Raw genomic sequence first — 11,135 nt, forward strand, 5'->3', positions numbered from 1 at the left:
TCGGTTTGCATAACAAGCAATGTAACGCTACAAAAACCTGTACAAAACGGACGAAATTCTCGTCTGATCCGAGATCATTCTCTCATTGAACTTAATATAAGTTTAATATAAGTTTTTAACACAGATAGTGAATTTTCGAATATAGCCATATTCGGGCATTGAAGAGAGAAAAAGATAAGGAACTAAGGTAGCTACGAAACGCTTGGTATTTATTAGGAAGCACTTGAAGTCATCTCAACTTGAATCACTTAAAAAAAAATCGATGATAAGTAATCAAATCATGTTAATAACTAGCTTTTTTTATAAAGTCAAATCTAATGATTTAAAGAAAATAGTAAATCAACAACGTAATACTCATAAAGTAAAGAACTGTGTGCGTGCGTGAGAGAATTTAATTTAGAAAAGTTAACTAAGTCATTTTAATGGAAAAATTCATAATGGTTTCTAAAATTTATTTTTTTGAGATAATATTTGAGATCTCAATATTCTTGAAATATAGTGCAATAATAACTCAAGTGAACTCTTACTTTCTTTTATTACTTTCTTTTTGTTTTTTTAAATTCGTTTGAAAAACATAGTCATATTGTAGAAAAACATAATTTTTGTGTTTTGTATTTTAATATGTATTATACTTAAAACTTAATTTCAAATAAATTTATTCAAATAAATTTATTAAATTTAAAACTTATTTATAATAAATAAGTTTTAAAATAAATTTTTTAGGTTCTATATGTATCTTTTTTTTATCGCGAAATACAAATTTTACTCTTTATTAGATTTCTCTCTCTCTCTCTCTCTCTCTCTCTCTCTCTCAAATTAGTGTTTTTAATTTTATAAGAGATATAAGATAGTAAGATGTAATTTAAATATAAATAGCATGTCTTAGGTAATTCTTAACATTCTCAGGAAAACTTATTTTTTACTCTTAGGAAGATTCGCTTTTTTCAAACTGATTTATTGTTTTCTTATTTTTTTGAATTAAAAAATTAAATAAATTTGTATATGTGTGACATATTTTTTCCATATTTGTTTCCATAAATTTCTAGAGAAAATTTATTTTAGTCTCAGGATACTGCAACTAATAAAAAATTCTATCACTTTGCACTAATGCGCATTAGATACTACTATACATGAAGTACAATATTGTAAAAACGTAATATTAGTTAAGTCTTAATTAGTAAAATATTTGTTAAGAAATATCATATTTTTGATGATATATATAGGATATTTTATTGATCAAAATACTAAAATTATACTTTTGTATAATAGCCTTTAGAATGCATCAATGTAAAGTAGTGCGAAATTTGGTATAAGTAAAAACATCACTGTTTTATATTGCAGATACATTCGCATGTGTCACAGCCAGATTAAAACTAGGTCCCAGAGGGCCTAGCATGGGCCACTATGAATCCGCCCGCTGCCAGCAAATCGAGCACTCGTGGCTCTGGATACCACCAAAAGGCTTTAGCTGAGATTCGCAACTCATTATTACCATTTGCGAATATTGGCGGGGCTGGTGAGGTGGGTTCCAGTGCCGCTAGCACTATCTCTACCGTATCCACGACCAGTGGCATTAGCTCTGCCTCAGGTCTCAGCGGGCTTTCTGGCGCCTCCGGTTCTACCGCTGATAAAGCGGATCAACGACAAGCGTTAGGACAATTACTAGCTATGGGATATTCAGAGGTAAAACGAATAACAGCTTTGTTCTTATAGAGATCAATCGATTATCGGATATCTTTTATTTTACTCGCGTTTAATGCATTCAGAGTTTTTGCTCTTTCTTTAACTCGAGATGAAATAACATTCATCCCGTTTCAGAAAAATGCTATGAATTGCAAATAAAACGAATGAATATGTTAACCACAAAAAGATAAAAACTTACATATCAATGATTTATCATCGCAATTGCTCTTGTAGGAAATAGGATTGCGTGCCTTGAAATTTGCGGGATGGCGATTGGATGCGGCAATAGAGTATTTGAAGCAGGCTCAAGGAGAATCTCTAAATGGGCTCGGCAAACTCAATACCAAACTTATCAGGAAGCCGAGTCTTGAGAGGGAATTGAATCTGCAACGTGGCAGTCCTGCATTGGACAGTGGAGCAGGTAGCTCGCGATCCGATAGTCCACGTCTCACGGAACTCAGCACGCATCCACAGTTGAGTCGCCAGTACTCGCCCAGTAATTTTGTGGATCGTGAACCGCCGCCGCCACCGCCACCTCGATGTAGTTCCACGCCACCACCACCACCGCCACCTCACGCACCATACAGTCAGTCCAATGTGCCTTCCAATATGCAGCAGATGCTCAAGCGAATGTCACCTGCGCCGGTCGTGCCGACGAGATCGACAACAACGGCATCCGGCACGGCCGGCGCCACATCAACGTCAGTAAATCCACCGCAACGCGGCACTAGTCCGGTGGCGAATGCCAACAATTCGAGCAGCCGTCAGCCGATGATTGTACAAAATGGTCCGCAGGTGCAGCAGCAACTGACACAGCAAATGCAAGCTCTCAGTATTTATCAGACGAGCAATAATAATGCAAATACCCAAGTCGAACCTCCGCCACCGTATCCTATAGTTCCGTCCTCATCGTCCGGTCAGTCTGTACAGCCGCCTTCTTATAGCGTTTCTATGCAAAATCGGCAGAGCCCTACGCAGTCACAGCAGGATTATCGTAAAAGTCCATCATCCGGTATCTATTCAGGTCCGACATCTACTGGTACACCCAGTCCCATCACCGTATCTACGATATCACCTAGTACTACGCAGACGTCGATGGCACGGCCGACACCGTTACAAGCATGGGGTGCGCGACAGGCGAAGACGCAGCCACCAATTATCATGCAATCGGTGAAAAGTACACAAGTGCAAAAACCAGTGCTGCAGACTGCTATTGCTCCCACGGCACCTCAGTCAATTTCCACTACTAGTAACACACCGCCTCCGCCTCCTTCTTATGCGTCATCCATTCAGCAGAAGCAACAACCACCGCCTGCTTATCCGCCTGTGAATAACTCGTCACCGGTCGGTATACCGACGACAGAACCACCGAGTTACGCCACGACGATGCAAGCATTAGCGGCGCAGCGCGGTATGCATCATCCGTTGCCGCCACCACCTTACAGCACCCCTACTGAAGACACTGCAATTATTTCCTCCGCGATAGAGAGTGGCAGCGCATCGCGAACGTCTCCCGTTGCCCATCATCCGCCACTTCAGAGAAAATATTCGCCGGCTGATAACTGTCAACACACGATGGATGCACCACCATTGCCACCAGTTGCTTCGACTTCCGTGTCCACAAGGAACAACAATAACAATCATTCATCCTTACTCGAGGGCACTGTTGTTAGTACCAAGAGTGGTAATGGCACCAAAGGTGACGGCAGTGGTGGTACACCCTCGTCCTATAAAATTAAGCATCAATCTCCTATACCCGAACGCAAGACCATGAGTATAGAGAAGGAAGAGGAGCGCAGGGATTGTAAGGTGAGAAATTACTCTCCCCAGGCTTTTAAATTCTTCATGGAGCAGCACGTGGAGAACATACTCAAGTCACACAAGCAGCGACTGTATCGGCGTATGCAATTGGAGACAGAGATGGCGAAGATCGGTCTGAGTGCAGAAGCGCAATGCATGATGAGGAAGATGTTGTCACAAAAAGAATCCAACTATATTAGATTAAAACGGGCAAAAATGGATAAATCAATGTTCACGAAGATCAAACCGATCGGCGTTGGTGCATTCGGCGAAGTCACACTCGTGAGAAAGCTCGACACTAACCAATTTTACGCGATGAAGACTTTAAGGAAAGCCGACGTACTAAATCGCAATCAAGTTGCTCATGTGAAGGCCGAGCGTGATATATTGGCGGAAGCTGATAATGAATGGGTCGTCAAGCTTTATTACTCATTTCAGGATAAGGATAATCTATATTTTGTAATGGATTATATACCTGGCGGAGACTTAATGTCACTACTTATTAAACTCGGCATCTTCAAGGAGTCGTTGGCGAGATTCTATATCGCCGAGCTCACGTGCGCAGTTGAAAGTGTTCACAAGATGGGATTCATTCATAGGGATATTAAACCGGATAATATTTTAATCGATCGCGATGGACATATCAAATTGACTGACTTTGGCCTCTGCACAGGATTTCGTTGGACTCACAATTCTAAATATTACCAACAAAACGGTAAGAAATTTTCAATCATTTCTATATTCGAATTTAGGTGTTGCATTTAAAATAGACTCAAAATTAGGGGATATTTATTACTTGGCAAAATTTGTAATTTTCAGAAGATTTCTTTTTTTTAAAAAAAAACCTTAAAAATTTAATTTTTATGTAATTTTATTAGTAATATTTATATATACTCAAACAAGTAACGTTTCTCACATTGGATTGTCTTCGATATGTAATGTTATATTAAAATTACATATTGAAGACAATTCAATTCTATACTTGCAATATAGAATCACATAAAAAAGGAATTTTGTGCTGAATGAATTTCAAGTTATGATGAATCTTTTTTTTTTTTTTCCCCAGAAAATCGAAAAATCTGTAAATCCTTATATAAGGATAAATCGAGTGAAGAGTAAATATCATCAATTTTGATCTTTTTTTGATTTTTTTTATCATGATTTTAAAGAAAAATTTCATTTTTTGTTGAATATGAGTCTTCCATAGTATATTCCAAATAATGGATAAATAAAATAATCAAATTTTATTTTATTTAAATTTCCTTTTAAATTTAATTTCAAATTTTTTGTTTTTCATAAATGCATTTCGAGGGAATATGAGAAAAATAATATTTGAAGAGAGTGTCCAGCTCTTGCTAGAAAAAAAGAACGTTATTAGAATTTTTTTTAATTTTTACGATCCAATGGCCTTGTTATTTTTTTTTGAAGGGGAAAATGATTTTTATTGTGAATAATATATTCATGTGAATAATACATTCTGTGAATAATATATTCAGATTTAATGATCAAAAAATTATTATATAAGATTTTTTTACTTAAAAAACTATATTAAATTATCAATAGACAAATACTTACATAATTGATTTACAGATTTTCCGATTTTCAAAAAATGAACAAAAAATAACAAAAAACGATACATCATAATTTGAAATTCATTTCGCAAATTCCTTTTGATGTAATTCTATATTACAAATATTATACTAAATAAAAAAACACTACATGAATCAAATTAGAAATAACCCAATGAAAAACGTTACTTGTCAGAGAGTTTTTGAAATTTTATTTTTAAATGTGCTTTTAAATTTAAATTTTGTTTCTTTCTTAGTTAGAAAATATTAGGTTGCTATCTATTTAGATTGTTGTCTATTCATGTTATTTAAAATTATAAAAAAAATTTTGCATTTAAAACGAGATAAATTAAAACGAGATATATTCGGATATTGAAGAAAGATATTGAAAGATATTGAAAGATATTGAAGAAATTCGTGAAGAATTTTCGCTTTTTCTCTCTTCAATATCAAAATATATATTTATCTCGTTTTACTTGTGAATAATATATTGATTGAATAGTCAAAAAATTGATTATTGTATAAGATTCTTCACGAATTTCTTTTTGAACTTTAAGTATGATGAATCTTCATCGAAAATAAATTTTGTCGTATTTGAGCGTTTTGTTAAATGAGCCTCTTAATAGTACTTTTTAATATTTTTTTTATATACTGTATTTTTTAATATTAAAAGGAATCCATACTATCATACAAGAAAATTGGAATCCGATGATATGAATAATATATAATCTATAAAAATTTATAGGTGTATAATACTATAATTAATAAAATAATTAATAATAGATAGTTTTTAAGCTATGATATCAAAAGTTTTTTATGCATGAGTACAAGTTTTATGCCTTTGATACACCGTAGCTTAAAAACTATCCATTATTGAGCCTTGTATTTATATCTTTTATTCGTCACATTATAAGCCACATTATATATAAAAATTCTTTTCGGAATCCAATTTTCTATATATAATTAGTGTGGAGGCTTTTCACATATTAAAAATATTATTACAAGGCAAATATTATAACAAAATGTTCGGGCATGGCAGAATTTATTTTCGACGTAGGATACTGAAGGAGATCAAAATCCATAAGAAGAATGTACTTTATTCCCTCTTTTAACTTAACGCTCATAACACTCGTAGAACCATTTCATCCGTCATTCAAATATTAAAAAGGACAAATAATATTCATGAGTGTTGTGAGCGTTAAATGAAACGCAACTTTTATAAATGCAAAAAGTGCAAGCAATGCAAATAAATCTATTGTTTCTTTTGATTTCTTTTTTTAAATAAAATAATGCAAAATGCTGACAATCGATTAATGATAAATATGACATTATTTTATTATATTTTTGTGTTTCATGAATTTTAAAAAATTTAGATGACACTTGAAAGATAATATATAACAAAAAAGGATAATTTTCTTATATTATATATTATATTATATATTATATTTGTAGTAATTCTTTCCTTTATTATCCTATAGATTTCGCAGCTCTCAATTGAAAATAAAAATAGATATCATGAGATAAATCATGGAATTCCTATTTTTTATTAATAATTTTCAGTGTATAATTTATTTACGTTGCTTGTATTCCAATTTATTTCACAAAGTTGCATTAAAAAAATTCTTATCTGGAATTTTAAACAAAAATATCTGAAAAATTTGAGAATATCGGAAGAATCCCTGAACTCTCAGGGAATGTTGTGAAAAGATTTTCGTTTTAACGCTTTAAAAATGTATTGTATTTTAAGATGTATAAAATAAATTAATGTTTTTTTGCTTCAAGGCCATGGTAAACAAGACTCAATGGATCCAGCTGATGATTGGAACAACGAATGTCAATGCATACAGTTAAAGCCATTAGAACGTAGAAGACACAGGGAACATCAGAGATGCTTAGCACATTCTCTCGTTGGAACACCGAATTATATCGCGCCGGAAGTCCTACAACGTACAGGATATACACAGTTATGTGATTGGTGGAGTGTAGGAGTAATCTTGTATGAAATGTTAGTTGGTTCTCCACCATTTCTTGCCAATACTCCTGCTGAAACTCAATATAAGGTACGTATAATTCTTTATTATAATATTTATACTAATAATAATAAAGTATCAGAAGATTATTCATTTTATCATCTTTTAAAAAATTTAATATTTAAATTATGAAATATTTAAAACATATTAAGGAATTCTTTTTATCTTTGGAATCTAATAAAAATTTTTTTAGGAATAAAATTAAGAAATAATAGAATTTCTAGGAATCTCTCTCTCTCTCTCTCTCTCTCTCTCTCTCTCTCTTTTGAAAAGTTATGTAGTGCTCTTCATAGACTTTTTTAGATTTATTGTATAACATATATATTAAATTATCTTCAGTAAAGCTTGGTTTATGTACATTCATTTTGTAGTTATTAACTTCAAATGAGATACCATAAAATCATGATGTGCATGAAACTTCAGTTCTGGATAATCTGAAACAAAGCACTTCGTACAAGTCTTATGGGTTTCGGTCAAATTTTTTCAAAGGACTCCGCACAAACCTTATAGAAATTGGATTTCGATAAAATTGGCTAAAAATTTGATATGTTGTAGATCTTGTCGGCCTGATGAAAAATCTTCATAGGCATGATCTCCTATAATGAACTGTTTGACCTCTACTACTTTTCGAAACTGGTTAATAACGCAATATCTCATTTTCAATAAGTACGGTGCATTCCTATGTCATTGTTTGCACCTTATATGAGTATTTTTACATAAAAAAAAAAACTGTAAAGATATTGATTTGAGATCGATAATCTGATTTTTGATATTAACCCAATAAACGAGAATGGATTAAAATGGATTAAAATTTTTTTAATGCGTATTTTAAATCCATGAAAATGGGTTAAATGGATTGAAATGGATTGGATCTGAGCTGCCGCTAGTTTAATACAATATTCGAAAAAAAAAACATCATATTTAAGGGTTACAAATTTTATTCCTAATACATTTATAATAATTAAACCTGAAATTAACTACTTCAAATTGATATTAAAAAACGCACATTAATTCTAAAAATTCGAACCTGTGATCTCTGGATTAAATCTTATGAATCTTTTACATTACCCGCTACACTTCTTAAATGTGTTATTCATTCTCTACTTCAATTACTATCAGCTAAATCAGCGCATGAAATTATATAGATATCATAAAAATATCATTAAACAGATACAATAAAATATGAACAATTTACATTACTAAGAAACAAATTAGATAAATGTTGGATAATCTAATCTCGCTTGGCCGATGTCGCACGCCGTGATTAGCCTAATATTCGGACTGTGTTCGACTGGGTTTGCGAATATTCACATCGATCATTCATTTTACTTCTAATCAAAAAGGAACAAAGGAACATAGCAATTATTTTTACAACCTTTTTGAACTTAATTGGATTAAAACGAAAAATTTTCTACTTATAATTTTGAATAATTTAAGTCAAAGTTATGGTCCATTTTTAAATGAAAACTTTTTTTATTTAATTAGATTGAAAAACTGCATTTCATATTCAGAATATTGAATTTAGCAATATTAACGTTGCACAGAAATGACTGATATTATTTTTAAATTTAACTGAATTAAAACAACTGTACTTCTTATTTACAATTCTGAATTGAGTAGTATTCACGATGCACAAAAAATGCTAATATTATTTTGAGAAAGACATAGAGATATGCTCTATGCAATTCTTATAAATGAATAAAAATGCATTTAGGATTGAAAAGAATTCATTTTAATATTCATGAATACATATTTCTGAAAATCTGAATCTATTTTATTAGGTGTACAACTTTGCTTCCGCCGTTTTCCTATAGATGGCTTTAGCGGTAAGTGGTCGAAATAAATAGATCATAGATAAATAGATCACACAATAAACTTGGGCATCTGTCAACATAACTCCATAGAAACATTAGTCGATTTGTGTCTGCATCATAAAGTTATTCTCGATTGAAAATGTCAGTTTACGAGCCAAATTCTCGTCATTTGCGGGAGGTTTTAATTTTTTGCTTCAATATGAAGAAATCTGCGGCTGAGGCTCATCGAATGCTCTCAAATACTTATGGTGAGGCCGCTATTAGTGAAAGAACGTGTCATGAGTGGTTTCAACGCTTCAAGAACGGTGATTTTGACGTCGAAGATCGGCATAACGGTGGAAGAGAGAAGGTTTTTGAAAATGCAAAATTGGAGACATTACTTGAGCAAGACTCGTGTCAAAATCAAGAAGAATTGGCACGATCATTGGGAGTGACTCAACAAGCCATTTCAAAACGCCTCAAAGCCTCATGGGAATGAAGCAAGGAAATTGAGTGCCGTACGAATTGAAGCCGAGAGATGTTGAACGGCGTTTGTTTGCTTGTGAACAGCTGCAAAGACGGAAAGGATTTCTGCATCGTATTGTGACTGGGGACGAAAAATGGGTTCATTACGATAATCCCAAGCGCAGAAAATCATGGGAAGTTCCCGGCCATGCTTCCACGTCGACGGCCAAACCGAATATTCACGGCTCCAAGGTCGTGCTCTGTATTTGGTGGGACCAGCAATAAACTCGGCATAGTGTATTATGAACTGTTAAAATCGACTGAAACAATCACAAGCGATCGGTATCGAACGCAATTGATGCGTTTGAGCCGAGCATTGAAAGACAAACGGCCGCAATACAACGAGAGACACGATAAAGTGATTTTGCAGCATGACAATGCTCGACCTCATGTTGCGAAAATGGTCAAGACATACTTGGAAACGTTGAAATGGGAAGTCCTACCCCACCCGCCGTATTCTCCAGACGTTGCTCCCTCTGACTATCACTTGTTTCGATCAATGGCACATGGCCTGGCTGACTAGCACTTCCGGTCTTATGAAGAAGTAAAAAATTGGATCGATTCGTGGATAGCCTCAAAAGATGACCAGTTTTTTCGACGCGGGATACCGTACGCTACCCGAAAGATGGGAGAAAGCAATGGACAATATTTTGAATCATAAATGTATAACCAGTTTTTTACAATAAAGCCTCGAATTTCGGAAAAAAAACGGCGGAAGCAAAGTTGTACACCTAATAATTCATTTCAATTCATTCTCATTTGCTGAGAAAATCAATGCAACTGTGTATGTTGCTTCATGTCTATGATGTGGAAATTTGGACAAAATAACGTGTTATACATGAAAAAAGCACTATGCATGTGCCAATCGAAATGTTGCTATCTCATTTCAGCGAGCACTTGACTTATACGCAGCGAGTCTTTGCGAGCGTCCCAGGATCATGCCCGAACTTCTGTGATCTATTCATGCCAATTAAATTAGGATTGACAACTGAGATTTCCATTCAATTAATCCATTCAATATTTTGTTTTTCAGAACTGTTTTTGTTTTTAAGAACAAGAGACACGTTTTTAATTATACTATACTTTTAAGCGTACCAGAATATTTTTATTTCATTAAAAACTTTTTGATCATGTGATTATTTGTATACGTTATTTATATACGTTTTAAACTGATTTGATTTTAAGTTAAATTTTTTTATTATTAAATAAGTACTCTCAGTTGCTACTTTCTAGGCGAGGAGACTCACAATAATTAAGCACTACGATTTGTGAGAGACAATCAAATCAATGTTACCCTTATAGTTCTTTATTTAAAAATATACATCGAAAATGCAAATAATGTAAAAATGCACTGTACTTGTTGAAAATGAGATATTAAATTGTGATATTAGCCAGTTTCGAAAAGTAACATCTTATAGAGGTCAGTTCATTATTAAGGGTTGTGCTTGTGAAGATTTTTCATTAGGACAACAAAATCTACAACATATCAAATTTTCAGCTAATTCCACCGAAATCCAATTTCCAAGATTTGTGCGGAATCGTTTTAATACTTTGTAACTTATGTCAAGCTGATTAAAAGTCTTCATGGTCACAAATCTCCAAATGCCTTAGCATTTGCCTTTTTGCTCCAAGATCTTCGGAAGATCATAACATATCTTATTCGAAAAAAATAGTCTAAATAAATTTTTGTTATCAACATTAGTTATAAATATTATACATCATATATATATATATAT

The 11,135-nt window shown here is 33.3% G+C and overlaps 1 protein-coding gene across 2 annotated transcripts in view; it reads left to right on the top strand.

The window, feature by feature from the left end:
* Positions 1 to 11,135, top strand: part of LOC108692456 (serine/threonine-protein kinase Warts) — a 31,683-nt gene that overhangs the window by 9,313 nt on the left and 11,235 nt on the right. For both annotated transcript variants that reach the window (XM_018200704.1, XM_018200703.1), the window contains exons 2-4: positions 1,342 to 1,683; positions 1,918 to 4,198; positions 6,834 to 7,111. In XM_018200704.1, the coding sequence (XP_018056193.1) occupies positions 1,405 to 1,683; positions 1,918 to 4,198; positions 6,834 to 7,111 (2,838 nt within the window). In that variant the 5' untranslated portion in view covers positions 1,342 to 1,404. The remainder of the gene's footprint in view (positions 1 to 1,341; positions 1,684 to 1,917; positions 4,199 to 6,833; positions 7,112 to 11,135) is intronic.

This window comes from Atta colombica, unplaced genomic scaffold, assembly GCF_001594045.1.
Source record: "Atta colombica isolate Treedump-2 unplaced genomic scaffold, Acol1.0 scaffold72, whole genome shotgun sequence".
Lineage (NCBI taxonomy): Eukaryota > Metazoa > Arthropoda > Insecta > Hymenoptera > Formicidae > Atta > Atta colombica.